At 35.0% G+C, this 16,472-nt stretch overlaps 1 protein-coding gene across 18 annotated transcripts in view; it reads left to right on the plus strand.

Annotated features, from left to right (window-relative positions):
• Positions 1 to 16,472, plus strand: part of ST18 (ST18 C2H2C-type zinc finger transcription factor) — a 173,700-nt gene that overhangs the window by 93,406 nt on the left and 63,822 nt on the right. For 12 of the 18 annotated variants that reach the window (XM_074819321.1, XM_074819340.1, XM_074819309.1 and 9 more), the window contains 3 exons: positions 3,639 to 3,745; positions 10,422 to 10,476; positions 12,371 to 12,401. In XM_074819321.1, coding sequence (XP_074675422.1) covers positions 3,639 to 3,745; positions 10,422 to 10,476; positions 12,371 to 12,401 — 193 coding nt within the window. Of the gene's footprint in view, positions 1 to 233; positions 261 to 1,088; positions 1,243 to 3,638; positions 3,746 to 10,421; positions 10,477 to 12,370; positions 12,402 to 16,472 lie in introns of those variants that run through there. The other 6 variants (XM_074819431.1, XM_074819441.1, XM_074819421.1 and 3 more) reach the window with 3 other exon arrangements.

Consider the following 16,472-nt stretch of genomic DNA (forward strand, 5'->3'; position numbering starts at 1 on the left):
GGGATCATAATGGTGAGCACATTGGATTTTATTTCCTTAGCTATTATTTCCATTCTGAGCTAACAAATCACAAACTGTTGTGGTTATTCATTTTCATATTTGCAATTTATCAACTAGTGGTGTGGTAAATGAGAGAAAATCAAATTCATCTGCTGGAAATGATATCCATTATGCTCAAAAAAAGTTTTTGGGGTCTTTTACAGGTGTAGCTCAGCTTTGTGTACTGCAATTCTGACAGAGAAAACAACCTCAGACTTCTGGTGAGATAATTTTTGACTGTAGAATAAGTCTTTTCTCATTATTAAACCCTCAGGAACTCTAGTAATCTCAGCTGAATGAGTGGACTTTTACCCATAGACAATGGGTCAACTAGAATGGTTGCTTGAAGGAATTTGTCACACACATCTGATCTTGAGGATCAGGGCCCACATGGTGATTCACATCAGCATCTTGGTATGACTCACGGATCTCAGTAGGATGGCGCTTCAGAGTCAGTACAAAATCATGTTGGACTGGAAATGACTATAAAACAAAGAATGAAATACAAAGATTCCAGGTGACTTCACTGAACCATTACACTGACAAATCAAGCAACTCATTTATTCCATCTTTGTGGGTTTATAAAGTTTATTATTCTAGTTGAATTGAGGTGCTGGTTGAAAAGGGTAAAGGTTTTCTTTATAGGCAGGTAATCTTTACCTTCAGGATTAAAAAATTCTGTTCAGACATATAGGGAGTTGAAGTGTAGGCATAATTTGCCATCTGCAAATCCTTTTGAATTCTTTACTAAAAGAGACAAATAAGTTAATGGAATCTATGAATAGATTGGGTCAAATGAAGATACATGTGGACTTAAGGGAAGTGATCCCACCAAAGAGCTTTGGTTGACCAATAAATTAGTTCTACCTGATTTTCATTTACAATTATCTTATCATCAAAGTCGCCAATAACCTAGACAGACGTTCTTTATGGGCTCTTGTGTCTGAGATCTTAATTTTTCCATTTGGCATTGTAGAATTTTATCTGCATTTATTGCAATGCCTCAATATTTGGCCCATGATTAATTTTATAATTCATAAAATATACTAAAGAGTTTCTCAGTAACATATTGTATAAGATCTTGATGTTACTGTGAAATCAGCAGTAACTCTTGTTTGTTACCTGCAGATCCCAGCACTTTGAAACGTCAGTTACTTCTTGGAGTGTGGACAAGGGTGACGCATAGTTTACATTCCATTAGGGGTATGTCACATCCCATGACACAGCATAATCCTACACTCCCTGTTTATAACATGACAAATGCATGACATTGTATTAGACTTTTAATGAAACACCATATCTTCAAATGTGGGTACTCACCCACGAATCAGCTGTATGGCAGCCAGTACCCTGTTATGTGAAAGAAATAGAAAACAGTACATTTAAACTTGCTAACCAGTAACTTCTGTAGTGATTAAATGCAGAAAAGGGGTTCAGGTTTTGTGTTTTATATAAAAGTTTTGCTTTTGTCCTACTAAAGCACACTCTGCTTTGCAAAGATAGCTGATTATGTCACATGCAAGGCAGATGGGAGTAAAATAGCAAATGGCACTGTTGCATGTAGTTTTCCAGTACAATTTTGAAACCTGCCTCCCAGCCCAAATCCAGCCCAGACTCATTTTCTTAAAAGAAGAATTTTCAGTGTATTAGCTTATTATGTAAAGTTAAATGTGTAAAGTTTTGTACATTTTCCTGTCCTTTGTGCACTTTTTCAAGTGGATCTCAGCTGTGCTGTCTTAACTCTTGGTCCCTTAGGACGAGAGAGACAGCAGATGGGGTTAGGGCAGAGGGCTGATGCTTCTGACAGCAAACGGCCTGGTTGTTGAGTGGAAGCTGTGAGCGTCAGGAAGGTCCTTTTCCCCAGAGAACCAACTAACCACTGAAGAAAGTTGAAAATGAGCCCTTTGAGAAACGCTATTAAAAGTAGTAAAAAATTGCAATTGTGCAGATGATGTGCTGCTGTGTGGTTATTCGGATGCTAATGAGTTTGACATTAGGGAACTCAAAGGGTTTACAGCTACTCCCTTATGTGATTTAGTTCTTTATTGACAATCTTTGAGAAAATAAATGAAAAATATATTGCTAATAAATACATAACATGATAGGATTTTAGACAAAAAGCTGCTAAGTTTTAGGCTTTAGAAAGAGCTTTGTTCACCATTGTAGCTATTCTCAGAGATCTTTTGTATTAGGTTACTGTGTTCTGAACAAAGAGGAAGAGGCAGGTAGAAAGCTGTAAGAGTCCTTTTGTTTTTTTTTCATGGATGTTGAAATAGCATAACAGGGAAAGCGGCCTTTGAGGATAAATAACATCTTTTTCCAGCAACATATTGGCTAGAAAACTGCTTAAAAAATCTTTTTGGTATTGGACTGTTTTGTTCTGGGTTTTCTCCCTTCTTTATCATCTTGCATCTGTTGTCTATTTTTCTATTTGATAAAAGCATATTTATTTTAATTAAAAGTTATTGATGGGATGCAACTAATATTCTATCTATTGGGACTCAAGCAGAAATTAGTCACTCAATAAACTTTAGCTTCCCTGAGAATCCCTTTAGAATGAGCCTTTCCAGTTTCAGAAATGTAACATTACAAATTTTACTGACAAAACTTCATATGATATCATTAAATGAATAGTTAAAGTTTGACCTTCAAGTTCCAAAAGTTTTTTCTGCAAACTTTGTCATAATTGGAATACATTAAAATAATAGATCTATTTTAATAAATACACTGAATACTATTTGAAAAGGACTCTGAAATCGCAAGTGATAGTAAAAGTTTTATATTTTGGTCACTAGTGGCAGAAGTGATATTAAAATAAAACCTGTCCATAATAACTGCTCACAGCCAGATTTTCCTAGGTTGTATGTGCTTACAACTTTAAGTGTTTGAAGGGTTGGGGTACTCATTATTTCTGAATACAAGGCCCTCAGTATTGTAGACTCAGACATAAACTTCTGCAGCTCTTCTTCCCTTGCTGTTACAGTTGATTTAGCGGGAGTTTCCCCACAGAAAGGAATAAACATTGAACATGGAGAAATGTCAAGGATTTCCTTCAGTTTGCTTATGATGAGCCTATCAGTCTGCCAAACTTTAAATTCTGATATTCAAAATAAAATTAAAAAATTAAAAAAACCCAACAAAACAAAACAAAACAACAACAAACTGAGGGGTTTTTGCTATTATTAAAATATTTTTAAATGCTTCTCATTTATTTTATATCACGTATTGAACCATCCTACTCAGTCAAAGTGTGCAGTAACTGATGCAGTAAAAACATTGAGTAAGGATTTCTACATATAGAAACTTTGTCTGTGCAGGAAGAAAAACTTTTCTTAGAGCAGGTCTATTTCATAAGCTATCAGAAAGGGAATTAACAATATAAAGAAAATATCATAACGGAAGAAAAATTGTTATTCTTTCTGCCTTTTAGAAGCATCACTGGTGCCTCTATACCACATCTTTGAAAAACTGCACAAGAAAACAGTGCACCTGGATTATTTGCCCGTTTAATTTAAAGAGTGTCTTGTTTCATCTACGTTTTATTTAGTATAGCTGTTTTTTGGTTTTCTTCTCTTTTGTTTTGTTTTGTTTTTTTCCAGAGAATGAATTTCAGGATTATCTATTAAATCAGGCAAGGCATCTTGGGCTGAGTGACGAATTTGGTCCTTTGGAATCTGCACATATTTTCACCGGGAAACACACAAAGGTGGGATAACTTATTTACAAAAATTAATTTGAGCCAAAATATATCTATTAATAGTATAATACTATGTGGTTTCACGTGTAGTGTCATGTACACTAGGACTTTTTCTTCCATAGCATCTGTTATTTTAGGAACAGCAGTCTTCAACAGTCAGGTATAACAATATTGAACAACTGAAAAAGATGTAAATCTTTGTAAATACCTAGAAATTCTAGGTTTTAAGTTTCAGAACTACACTCTGTTAGCACTACATACTGACAGGAACACAACTATCTTTAAATCTATATGACTCCAGGAGTGAGAATGTATTTCATAATGTACTTAAATTTAATCTGTGAGGGATAGTTTATTTGTGAAATTTATCTGATAATGCTTATTGAGGTTTTTAAACTATATATCAGTTGGGTGGGATAAAAACTTTGGTGTATTTGTAAAAGATCTCAAGGTGTCAAATAATTTTTTTCTTTTTGAATATTCACACTTTCTTTCTTCGAAAAAAATATATTTAGTACTTAGCAACCCAGGAAGTAGTGACAAGACATTGAACTACATTGAAAATAAAAATACAGGAAAAAAAGCCTTCAGAAAGTGGGATCACACATCAGCTTGTGTTGAGCTGCATTTCAGCATGGTAGACTATATATTTTTTCTCTAAATTTAAAAAGCTAGCAGTTGCCCCTTAATTTCATGAAGCTGTGACTCTGCCCTCTAAAGCCTTGGTAAAGCAGACTAATAGAAATACTTGGCACACGCTGGTTACCTAAGGGAATAATAGAACTATTTGCTGTAGTCGTTTGGCAAAAGGACATAAACATATGGCTTTGGTTTATATTCAGCACTGCCAGTTGTGCAAAGTTGCATGGATGAAGTATACAACAGCAGTGACAACTCAGAAATCAGAAGTGAGAATCAAAATAAATCATCCTCATTACAAAGCTATTCAAGCTTGCCTCTGATTTAAGGTTTATTTTGTCACTGCATATTTTCAAGTAGTGACTTCAATATAAAAACCAGCTACTTCTCAAAAATATATATACCATTCAACCACACTATAAAATGATAAATTGTTGGTGATTTATGTGTGTTACAAACATGCTTTAAAGTTTGTATCCAGTAGATGTACTTAGTTATTTTAATTCCTGAGAAATTAATATATCTGACCCAATTATTTTAATGTTATTCAACTTTCTCCTAGATAAATCAGGAATAGCATTGTATAAACTAAATCAAAAGTTTCAAAAATGAGGTGACTCCTTGGTTAAGAATAATGAAAATCACAAAACAAGGCATATTTTTAGTAATAGTCTTTAAGAACACCTACTTTGTAAATATTTTTTCTCCTTTCTGGCCAGGAACATGTTATTAAAAAAAAAGAGAAGAACAAGAAACTTTAACCACATTACAACAATGTTCCTAAAAATATTGTCTTTGGATTTTGGATTTGTTTACTGCAAGTCATCAGAATACATAAGCTTTATCTAGAATTTGCTATATGTATACTTCACATTTCTTTCTCTCACCATACTTCTCACTGTCAGTCTGCCATTAATACTTCATATTAAAAAAAGCTATCGTAGAGTAACAGAAAGATGCAGTCAACACACATATATGCACAGGCAAACAGTGATACATACTTCAGCACAGGCTATAGGAAATCTTCTTGCTTTCAGATTTATTTTTAAAAATCTTTTTATACAGAAAAACATGATTCTCTTTTTATGTGTTAGATTTTTAAATGAGTTATTGAAAATAAACATTAAAAAATGAGTACCAAAAACACTGAAAAGCTTGCTCTGAGGTAATTATTTATTGTAGGGAGAGGCACACACGGTGTCGCGTTACCTCGGGGCACAGTACAGCACAGATGTGTTTGTAGTGCTTAGCAGTGTCTGACTTCAACTTTAAAGTTTGTAGCTTGTCTTTGAGACTTGAGGATGGATTTGTATGTCTTAAAAATCATCAAGGTGTTTGGGGCTTTTTTTCTGTCTAAGTTCATTAGTAGTTTTGTGACAGATGTAGCTGTTACCTCTGTATAAACTTAAGTAGTTTACAAATTAAAAATAGTAGAGAAAAGCTATGATTTTTTTTTCAGACTTCTCAAAATCAGTTAAGGTTTGTCCTAGAGATGTTGTTTGCCAAATTTCATTTTGAAAATCAAAGGTAACTTTTAGTTGGAAAATCACAACAAAATGTCCACTTTTATACTCCTTACCTCTAGATAAACTGGTGATTTCTTCTCCTCTAGCTAGTTACACAAAAGGAAACAGACTGCTACTCCAGCAGTGTGAAACCACTATGGGGAAATTGTGCTTGTACAAAGATCACATTAAAAATTAGAAAGTGCATAGCTCTTACATTAGCTCTTTCCAGGAGGTGTATTTCAATTTTACCTGTGTCAGTAGAATTGTCTTCCCCAAGTCATAGTTAATTTCACAGTAATATACTTTAAAACTCTCTTACCAAGATAGTAGTTTCAATTTAGTTTTTGAAATTCAGAATTAAAAATGTGCAAGTAAACTGAAATAGTAGTTATTGTTATTATTATTGCTATTATTATCATTTATTGCACATGCCCTATTTTCAGCTGTTAGTCATATTCTTGGATCCCATTATAATATCAGTACATGCACATGTGCACAGATAGACTCCAGGCACACAAAAAACCAAACTCAGAGCCAAATCCTGATTCTCTCACTCAGGGAAGTATTTCCAGGTGCTGCTCTTGAGTCCGCTGACTGCAGTGGGATGGTACAAACAGAAGAAGTAACATTTGGTTTCTGCAGCCAGGAACTCTGAAATAGTTTGCTCAGAAAGTATGATTGCTGCTATTCCAGTAGTTAATTCATTGGCAGAAACATGAATACCATGTAGCAGTCATATAGCAAGTTACTCCAGTTTCAGCCAAGCAGAATTTGTGGTATCGTCGGTGACTCCAGTCAGTTTTCTGGGATCTAGTTATTGACTTACCCTTAAGTCTCAACCAATATTGAAGGAAAGGTGGGGGAGGATCAAACTGAAATTCACAAAGTCAAACAGAAAGCATTCATAAACTTAGGAAGATTTTTAGGAACATGCTTTCAGAAAATAATACAGTGTCACCATCATCAGTAAATTTCCAAATCACAGAAATAGGGTGTAACTGAATCAATTCTAAGGCAAGCATTTATTTTTTACCTTGCTTGCTAACGACTGGGGACTGCATAGCTGCTACCCCTTTATCGCTCTGTTTCTGACTGTGTATCTGTCACTAATTCCTTTTGAGTCCATTAGCTAGTTTCAACTAATTTTGAAAAGAAAATGTTTAGATGGGTTTTAAGCCCATCAAATCCGAGAATCTAGTTATAAGACACAAAGATAAAGTGGAATTAATTCCACTATTTCCTTGTTATTATTTTTGTGAAGCTTGCCCTTAAAAAATATGGGACTATAACTCCCAATAAAATTTTTCTGGCAAGCACTTAGATGTTATCCTGATGGTCCTGATGGCTAAAAAAATTAGTAATGAGACATTGTGTGAGGATGTTGTGCAGGCATGACCATTCTATTTATCCCTTATGGCTTCTTGTCTCAAGACAACATACATACTGGGAGGGACGGCTGACCATCCCCAGCTTTGAGAGCATGAAGCACCTTCCAGAATCCAACCAATCTTCACAGTACATAGCAGTAATAAGATATGTCTCTCAAATTAACACCTTGATAACAATTACCTCTAAAAGCTTTGAATGGAATTTCTCACTTAGAGTTTAATTCTTTTGTTGTTCCATGGGTGATTTAAAAGTTTGAATACTTCTTGCTGACCATTTGTGGCTGTAATTTCATGTAAAACAATCATTTTGTAGATAAAAATCAGAAGTGAGAAACTTTGTTCACTTTTTTCAGTATCAAGGAGTCTCTGAAAGAACTATCAAAACTCAAAGATATTACATTTAAAATTTGAGCAAGAGAGGTCTTCTTTGCTGACACACTTAAAAGATCTCAGTTTTATTCAGTTACTTTTGTATAATTTTCAAGTTAATGCATGGGACTTTTTGTAAGTTAAGGGTTTTTTTATGCAACACATATATGATAATTATTTTAATATGTGGTATGCACCAGGCCAAATAGTCCTACAAATTTTAGGTTTGAGTTGATTAAACATCTCTCATAGTTTCAAATTATTACAAGGAAAGAAAATCAATAGAAAAATCACCTGCATTGATTTTATTGTTGGTTTTCACTCATTGTGCAATTTTAAAATATTCATCAAAATGCAATGTGCTATTTAGACCAAAGTAACTGCTGTTCAGTAGAAGCAGTGGACACTTTTTGTTTCATAATTAAAAGAGCAGCACTGTGATTGGTGTGGTTTTTATTATGAAATGATGACAAAGGAGTACCAGTGGTTTTAATAGTTTTAGCTTACAGGAGCTGTTGTTAATTTTGTCTGTAGAGTTGCAGGTGAAATAATGCACAGTGGATAAATAGTCTATATTGGTTTAACTGAACATAATATATAGTGTGTTCTGGAGTTGTTTGTCTCAATAGACTATAGTAATCAAAAGTAATGAACCTATTATGTGCAGGACCTTGGAGAGCATAGAATGGCAGTAAAAGTGTGGCACATAAAAGGTTTATTAAAGGAAATTAAAGTCCATCATTGCCACACCTGCTCCCCTATTATAAGTCTATGGCAGGTCAGTGCCTTCAATCACAACTCAGCATCAGAGAACAGAGCCATGTTTCCCATTACCATTGCAGTCACATTGCAAAAACTCGTTCTCCAGGTTTTAAGGATAGTAACAAGTAAAGGCTGCCATCGGCCTCACTATGTAAACACAAGCCACTTACGTTCCTTCCCTGCTAATAATCAACATCAGATGTAAATTTAAACAGAGAAAAGATACCATTGTCTGGCTTTGAGGTGGATTTCACTCAATTTATGCTTTCATTTCAGATATTGCTAACCTGTGTTCTAGAATTAGGCTTCTTCAAGTACATGAATACCCTTTCCAAATGCTTGTGTTCTCTCCTGCAAATAGGTATTTTGATTCCAGTAGCTGTATATAATGTGTAACCATATATAACAACAAATAGAAAAAAACCCAGGAAATTAAAGAAATGCTTTTTCTCCCCTGGAAAGGCTGACTTTACTTTTTCTTTCTCAGGTCAATTTTGTTAAATTCTGCAGTGTTCTTTCAGATAAGACCTTCAAAACATCTCAGTTATCTGAGTCATATAAAGCTAAAAATAAAGCATCCTCAGATCTTCAAACTCTATAAATGGAAAAAGGCTCAAACAGAGGTTCTTGCATCTTCCCTCAGTGGGGCAAATCAGTTCTGCTGATCCTCAGAAAGGAAGAGTGAAATAATAGACAGGATCTTCTGTTGACATTGGTTTTATCTTGTGACCTTTTGGAGGGAAAGATGCCAGGCATAGGCATCCACAGAATGGTATCTACCACATAGGCACCCACAGAATGCATTTACTATTGCCCAACACAGTTATATAACGCAGATGTTGGCGTCTGAATTTGTTCCTGCATATTGATCTGCAGAAGCACATAGAATTTGCTTTGTCTAGAGTATGTTTGATTATTACCGTTTTACAAACAGGGAAACTAAGATTCAAAGCAAAGATATTACCAGAGACTGAAGAAGAATTCCAGAGTACCTGATATTTTGCCTAGACAAAAAATCCTTCTGAGAGAGTCTTCCTTACATAAAAATTAAGAGCTACTTTTAGAAAGAAGAGTTTGCCTCCCTGGACGTCATCAAAATTACACTGTTGTACAATCTGCTGTATGTCACTGCAGCTCTCCACACCAGTACATGAAATCTTAATCCCTTTGAATTTCAGAGGTTTGTAATAAAATCCATGGATTGAAAACCTGCCCCTACAATTATGGGTCTGGGCCAGATCCAAGACCAGAAGGTGCATATTTCCAGTGCTGGTTTAGATGTAGCCAAAAGTGTCATGAGAACAGCTGATCTTGAAAGGTCTCTTTTATTTCAGTTAAAAATCTTACATCAACATCTGACTTTTGGGGTGGTGGTAGATTTTTTGGTTGTGGTTTTGTTTGGGGTTTTTTTATGTGAAATACAAACTGGGACACTACCTTCTCCCAAAACCTCATACAAATCTGTAACTGTCTCTTTGACCAAAACTTTTGTAAGAAGTAATTGATTAAGTGGTGAAGTACTTCAAAGCTGTACATGTGCAATTATGCACATTCAAGCAAGGGGGTTTCACGTTTTAAGGATGAAGTTGTCAGAAATTCAGGTTCCAATGCAGCTATTAAGATATGCTTCAGTTACAATAATAATGCAGAATGCCTCTGGGCACTGTGGCTTTCTGGGACCTTTTCTTGCAGGAAGTGGATGCTGATAGCAGCACTCATACAGCATTGCTGTTTCTAACCTTATGTCTTCAGCTAACACCTGTAGACCTTGTCATTAAACCTTACAGAGTCACTCATAACCATCACTTTATTAAACAAATCTGTATCATTAAAGGTATCTCCTAGGTATTTACTAGATATTCACAGATGGCTTTTTATCTCTTTGACAAGATTAATAAGGCATGATTATTCTTCTTTCTATTACTGTCTAGCCTTTGGAAACGTGAAAAAAAAGCATTGGAGACTTTTTTTTCTCAATGACAAAAGGAATGAATTAAAGACTTTGTGTTAATATTACAGATGGATGCAGATGGGGAAAATAAAAAGCTGCGCACACGCTCAAAAGGAACCAAGGGTGAGTTAGCAAGCACGTTCCACGACCCTGTGCCCAGCACACCATGAAATATGATAGTTCCTGTGCATAGTCCCTAATGTGCAGTAAGAGAATGTGTAGCTTCCTTAGGGCTGCTTTTTTAATCAAGGCAGGACACAGACTGCTGGCATTAAGAGGCACGATGTTATTAGCTATGGTTTAAAGAAAAGCAGAAAAAAAATCTACTGTATGCTATTTTCTTTGAGCTATTTCTCAAAGAAAATAAAGGTTATGCTTTTTATTATACAAACAAAGATTTTCCATAGGGAGTAGAGCTAGACAATACTGAGTGGGTGCTTTCAAAGTAACGTACAAAACTTTTTCTCAGACAACTGAATGTTTTTCTGTCTATTGCCATTAATTATCTGTAAATTAGCTGTGTAAATGGTACAGAACTAAATTTACTTTAATCAAAAGGTGCAGGTGTGTGTGACAGAGGAGAGCCCTGTGCTTTTTTTGAATACTGGTGCTCATGTTTTATTTTGCAAAGTTATGACATAGTTGTATTTCCCAGCTATTCCTCTCTTTTTGTAAGGAACAGATGGAAATGCAGTACTGAGAGATAAACAGGCCCTTAATGATCTCAACATCTGGAAAACATGATTGACTAGCAATACAGCCCTTCCAGGAAAATAACTTTTTATTTTAATTCATAACACTTTTTGTGACTATTGATAATGAGTGAAAAATGGAGATATTTAAAAATAAATGTCAAAGTTTTGCCTGCCCTGTGAACATTTTTGCTTATGACTGTTTTCAGAGGTACAAAGTACCCATTCTTCACTCTGATTTTAATGTGAATTGTGCACTCTCAGTGTTGTGCAAAACAGGCTAATTTGATTCATTGTCACAACTCGGTAGTTCTGCATTGTTAGTGTTGTGCCTTCAGCTTCAAGTTGTGGTCAGAATGGAAAATTAAAGTGTCGTTTGCCTTAGTTCTCTAGTTTCAAATGACCAAAGGGATGAAAAGTGCTAGACTTCACTTAGGAAAAGATAGAGGAAGGGGGTGGGAGTGCCAGAGACTGCCCACAGACAAGGGGTTAAACACAGACAAGCCTTTCTAAAAAACATAATCATTGTCATATCAAAACTTTGATGCATCCCACAGTAATGTTCTCTGAAATTAATGTGAAATTCATATATATTTGAAAAGTGCCAGAAGAGAGGACTTCAACAAAGTTATTGAATAGGGAAGTTATTCACACCTCAGCATTAGAGTATGTCTTCTCTGTTGGTCAGAACTGTGAGTTAAAACAGTCTGGCTGGCTTAGAAAATTTTAATTGTATTTAGTGGGGGATTCATATCCTTTTTGCTCAAAAAGCTAATAACACATTTTAAATCTTATGGATTTTCTTTCTCTATATTTTTTATACACATGCACACATATCTACAGGAATTAAAATATCAGGAACGTTTTCCACAAGTGGAAACTATAAAAGTTGCCTGTGCAGTATGAGTAATCCTTAGAACCACCTGTTGGCTGTGTCAATATGCTGTCTATCTTTGTGTGGGTAGGTATTTGTAAACACCAGCCTTCGTCATTCCCAAATTGAATTAAAATTCAGAAAAAGTAGAGATTTGTCATTCAATTTTCAGTAAAAACAAGTGCCTCCTCATTTACTTTTATTTTTTCTTATTATTTTTCTTATTGTTCTACTGAACATCATACTCCAGTTTTTATGCATCCTAAAATAACTGTGAGAAGTATGTGTTCAGTTAACATTTGCACTAGTATCTACAATCCTGTGGTGAGCATGAAATAATCACCTGTGTTTTGATAGCCACTCTGTCATCACAGAGAGGCAGGTGTAAGTTTGCAGAAAGCACAAGCCTAGAACTGTAAAATAATTCATTCTTTCCTTCTTTTATTAACAGTTCAAGTGGACTCTATAGCGCAAGAGCTCAGGTAAGAAATCACATTGTTTATTTTTCCAGTTTTATTTTCTGATCATATTGATAAATTCATATCAGTGCTATTGCTGTAAAATAGAGAATCCAGCAAATGATGCATTATGTAGAGATTTGGCATAGACCAGAGAAAAGGGTACTTGATGCAGATTCACTTTTTAAATATACCAAAAATAAAAGCAAAATGTTAGCAATAATTATTCAAGCAAAATCAAAAGTAATGTAAAGTGGGCAGGATTCTGGTTTGCTGTCTTTATCTTCAGCCTGTGTCAGGGCACGCAACAAAAGAATATATTTTCTGATCAGTCCTCAGTCTTCTTTTTCCTATAATAAGTATTATAGTATTTCAACATCTGAACATTCTAAGAGATATTAACATTTGTAAATTTTTGTTACATGGCTTTTATAAAACTGATAATCTCTGTAAATTCTAAATGCACTAATGGCTCATTCTTCCTCAAGTACTCGCTGAGGTTTCATATTTTATTGAAGTAGCAGGGAGTACTTTTAACATTTGCATAAAGCACAACAGTCCATTCAAACCCATAAATTGTACAAGGTTATTTCAGATCACAAATAATCTAGTAAAATTTTAACATTAGTACTTTTACTAATGTGTGCACCAACTCTGAATAACTGGTCCAAGAGCTTAGAACAAACTCAAGAAAGACTGGCATATTATTCAGTACCAAATCTTCAAAAAATAACATGTACCATTAAATTCAAGTTTTCTCTGGGACAAGATCACTCTTCATGTTCACCAAGGAAATATTTAGATGTAGCTGCAAATTCCTAGAGATATTATTCAAAATTACATGGGCTGCAGCTGCAATATAAATACTGACAACATTTTTGCAAAAACTCTTAAGAGTTTTTCTTAAATTAACTTATTTTGCCTACACTTGCTTTTCATCACATGTTACTGAGCTGCTTTCTAAACCACAGCAGGCATCTGGAGTATGTGTTTGTGGGTTCATCCATCTAGGGAACAGAAACATCATGTGATTTATTTGATCAATCAAAATGCCACTCTCTCTTAAGATAGGACATGAGATATTGACAGCAAGTTATTTGCAGTGAAGACATACAATATTTTAAAATTTTGCTTTATAATTCAACCGAGGAAATTACAAGCTTATTAGAGATATTCCATGAACAGAAGTGGAGGCTAACTTTTGGGATAAATTATTCATGGTGAGTCACTCATTCAGCTCTACTGTGAATCTCATTTTTCTGTATGGCTTCAGTTTCCTGAGATTTAGTGCTTCTCCTTTTTCCTCTGTGCATCCCTAATTTATGCACCAGAAGGATGCATTAATCCGAAGAGGCAGTCATCCAAAAATGAGGATGGTCCATGTGTTCCTAAGAGAAAAATGTTTGAAAAATAGAGGATGTGCAAGTTTCTGCAACATCAGGGAAGCTGTAATTTATGCATTATCAATTACGATAGCTTTTCCCAAGCAATTTTGCTTTTCCCTGTGAAATACATGCTATCTTAGGAACTACTGTGTAACAGATTACTTTCTCTGTCAGAAGTGTTGACTACCTCCATAAGGAAATATACATTGGTTTAAAACAGTGAGCTAAACAGCCAATAAAGCCATTGCCCAGCCCTTAACTTAGTATTTCTGATTTCTACAGTACCAGATTCCATACTGGGTGTTTCTGCAGTCAAGTGACTTTACTGGCATACAAGTCAGGTGATCAACTTTTATGAATCTCTTTGTTTATGAAAAACTAGACGAAGAGAGGCAGGGGCTGCCTTTTTAGAAATGTAGCCTACAAACTGCATTCCTATTACTCATACCCATATTATTGTGGAAAAACTATTGAACATTCCTCAAGAATTAAAGACCGAAATAGTCTGTTGTGTTCCCTGGATACAGATATTGGAACCACTGTCTTTTCTGACCAGGGTTCTAAATGATGTGTTGGCTGAGAAATTTAAATCCATGTTTAATTAATTTCCCCTTTTCCCCTGGCTTATCCTATCTGACAAAGCACTTTTGCACTCCTTATTGAGTTTCTGTTACAAAGTGCCTTGGGATACTTCTACATGAAAGGCACTACATAAGCTTACATGCTCATATTGTATTATTATTAGTTTCAAAACATTGATTGGTTCTAGAGCATTTGTTAGCCTCTTCTTATTCTGCAAGTTGTGTTTCAGAAAAGTAGAGAATGAAATAAATAAAAAGCAAAACAAAGAGTTGCAATCACCGATTAGATTCAATAATGCATTTTTCTTCTAAATTTCATGGGTTGCGTTCTTGCTTAATGGAATTCAATGCCAAAAAAAGTCTATTGATTTCAAGAAAGCCAATATTTCACCCAGAAATCTGGCTAATAGTTTTGCTATCATCCATCTTTGCCTGAGAAATAGGACCACCTTTCTGCATAAAAAGTATATTTTCAGAAAAACATCATCTTAAGGGCCAAGCCAGGTTTTAATTTTTTTTCTGTTTTGGAAAATAACTAAAAATTCTCTTGCACTATACTGAGTTTTCAGAGGACAGTACTTTTCTTCCAGATACTGACCACTGATACACAACTCCTATTTAAGTGTGAAACTTGCACTGATTTCATGTAATTATATGTTGAAGGAATACCAAATATCAATATCATATAAATAATTGTCTTTATACATAAATATTATTAACACTGCTGTGTTATTAGTTCAGATTTATAAGACTTTTATTTTTACTGTAAGTACCATATAAGTTGTAGTTTTGAAGTATAATGTGCTAAAGTCCTTCAAAACAGAACCGTTCCTCCTTCCGTCTTATTTACTTATGAACTACATGGTTTAATTTTTCATTTAGCACTGTAGTGCTGTGGTGATTTCATTGGTAGCTAAACTACCCACAGGAAGAGAGGAATCTTTTATCACAACCTAAACATAGCAATACACAATATGTGGTAGAAGTGAGTGCTGAAGCCTGGAGATCTCTGTCCCATATATTCAGGTTTGAATCTGACACCTTTTGGGCATAACAGCTCTGTTGTATCCATCTTCTGCAAGAAGCAGAAAGAAGAGGTCTTCTCTTAGATGATTTAGTCATGGACCACTGAAAGGACCAGGACCTTCAGCTGTGTTCAGGATTAGAATGAAAACCAAAGGGAAGTGAGGAATATTGGTGTGATGTGTTCTCATTACTGTGTTCTATTTAACAGATGGGATACATTACGATGAACCATCTGTAGGTTATGGAGTGGCATCTGGGTCAGACCAAGGAAGAGCAAATTGGATCGATCCAAGCATGGGATTACAAAAGCATAGATCAGTTTGGCTAAATCCATATCTGAATAGAAAAGCTACCTTTTTGGGGTTAGATACAGGTGAAACCAAGTCTTTCTTGCTTCTGTCAATAATGATTAATGAAGACTCCACAAGGCACTGGTGTTTCAAGTCATGGAGAACAGTCCTGCTCTTTGGTGGGAATAGTTACACTTCCCCTTACTCTCTGTAGTGTTGGATCACTTCTTCAAAAGGACCATTTCTTCAAAAGTAAGGCAAGTTATTTTTTATCTGGAACTCTTGTTCCAGATGTTGTGAGACATTTTAGATATCCAGATAAGTTGAACTGTTCAGTGTGAATGTATAGAAATATGAGTATCTTGAATGTTTTAACAGAGAGAGAAGTAATAGAACAGAGCTGTCTGGATGTCTCCTTGATAGAAGGAGTAACTGGACCTTTCACCCTTTGTTGCTGTTTCTCAATTAGGAGGGTGAGAAATCAGCAAAGCAAGACTGCAATCACTGGTACTGAAGTTATTAAAATGTATTCCTTAACTTTATCCAAAATGTTTAAGAGGTATGTCAATATAAGTAACAGTACCGACAGCATACTAAAAAGCATTTTGTTGACTGAAGTAGTTATTACTTATACTAAAATGCTGAATATTTTGCTGGTTTCCTCTAAGTACTGGTAGATGATATGTATTCAATTATACCTGAACTCTATTTTCAGACAGTAATGGAATGAAGGTAGACCGTTTTGTAGATAGATGATTTGACCACTCAGGAAAATTTCATGGCAGGAAAGAAAAGGGCTGTGCAAGCCTAGCT

The sequence above is a fragment of the Strix aluco genome, chromosome 1 (assembly GCF_031877795.1).
Source record: "Strix aluco isolate bStrAlu1 chromosome 1, bStrAlu1.hap1, whole genome shotgun sequence".
NCBI classification, from domain to species: Eukaryota; Metazoa; Chordata; class Aves; order Strigiformes; family Strigidae; genus Strix; species Strix aluco.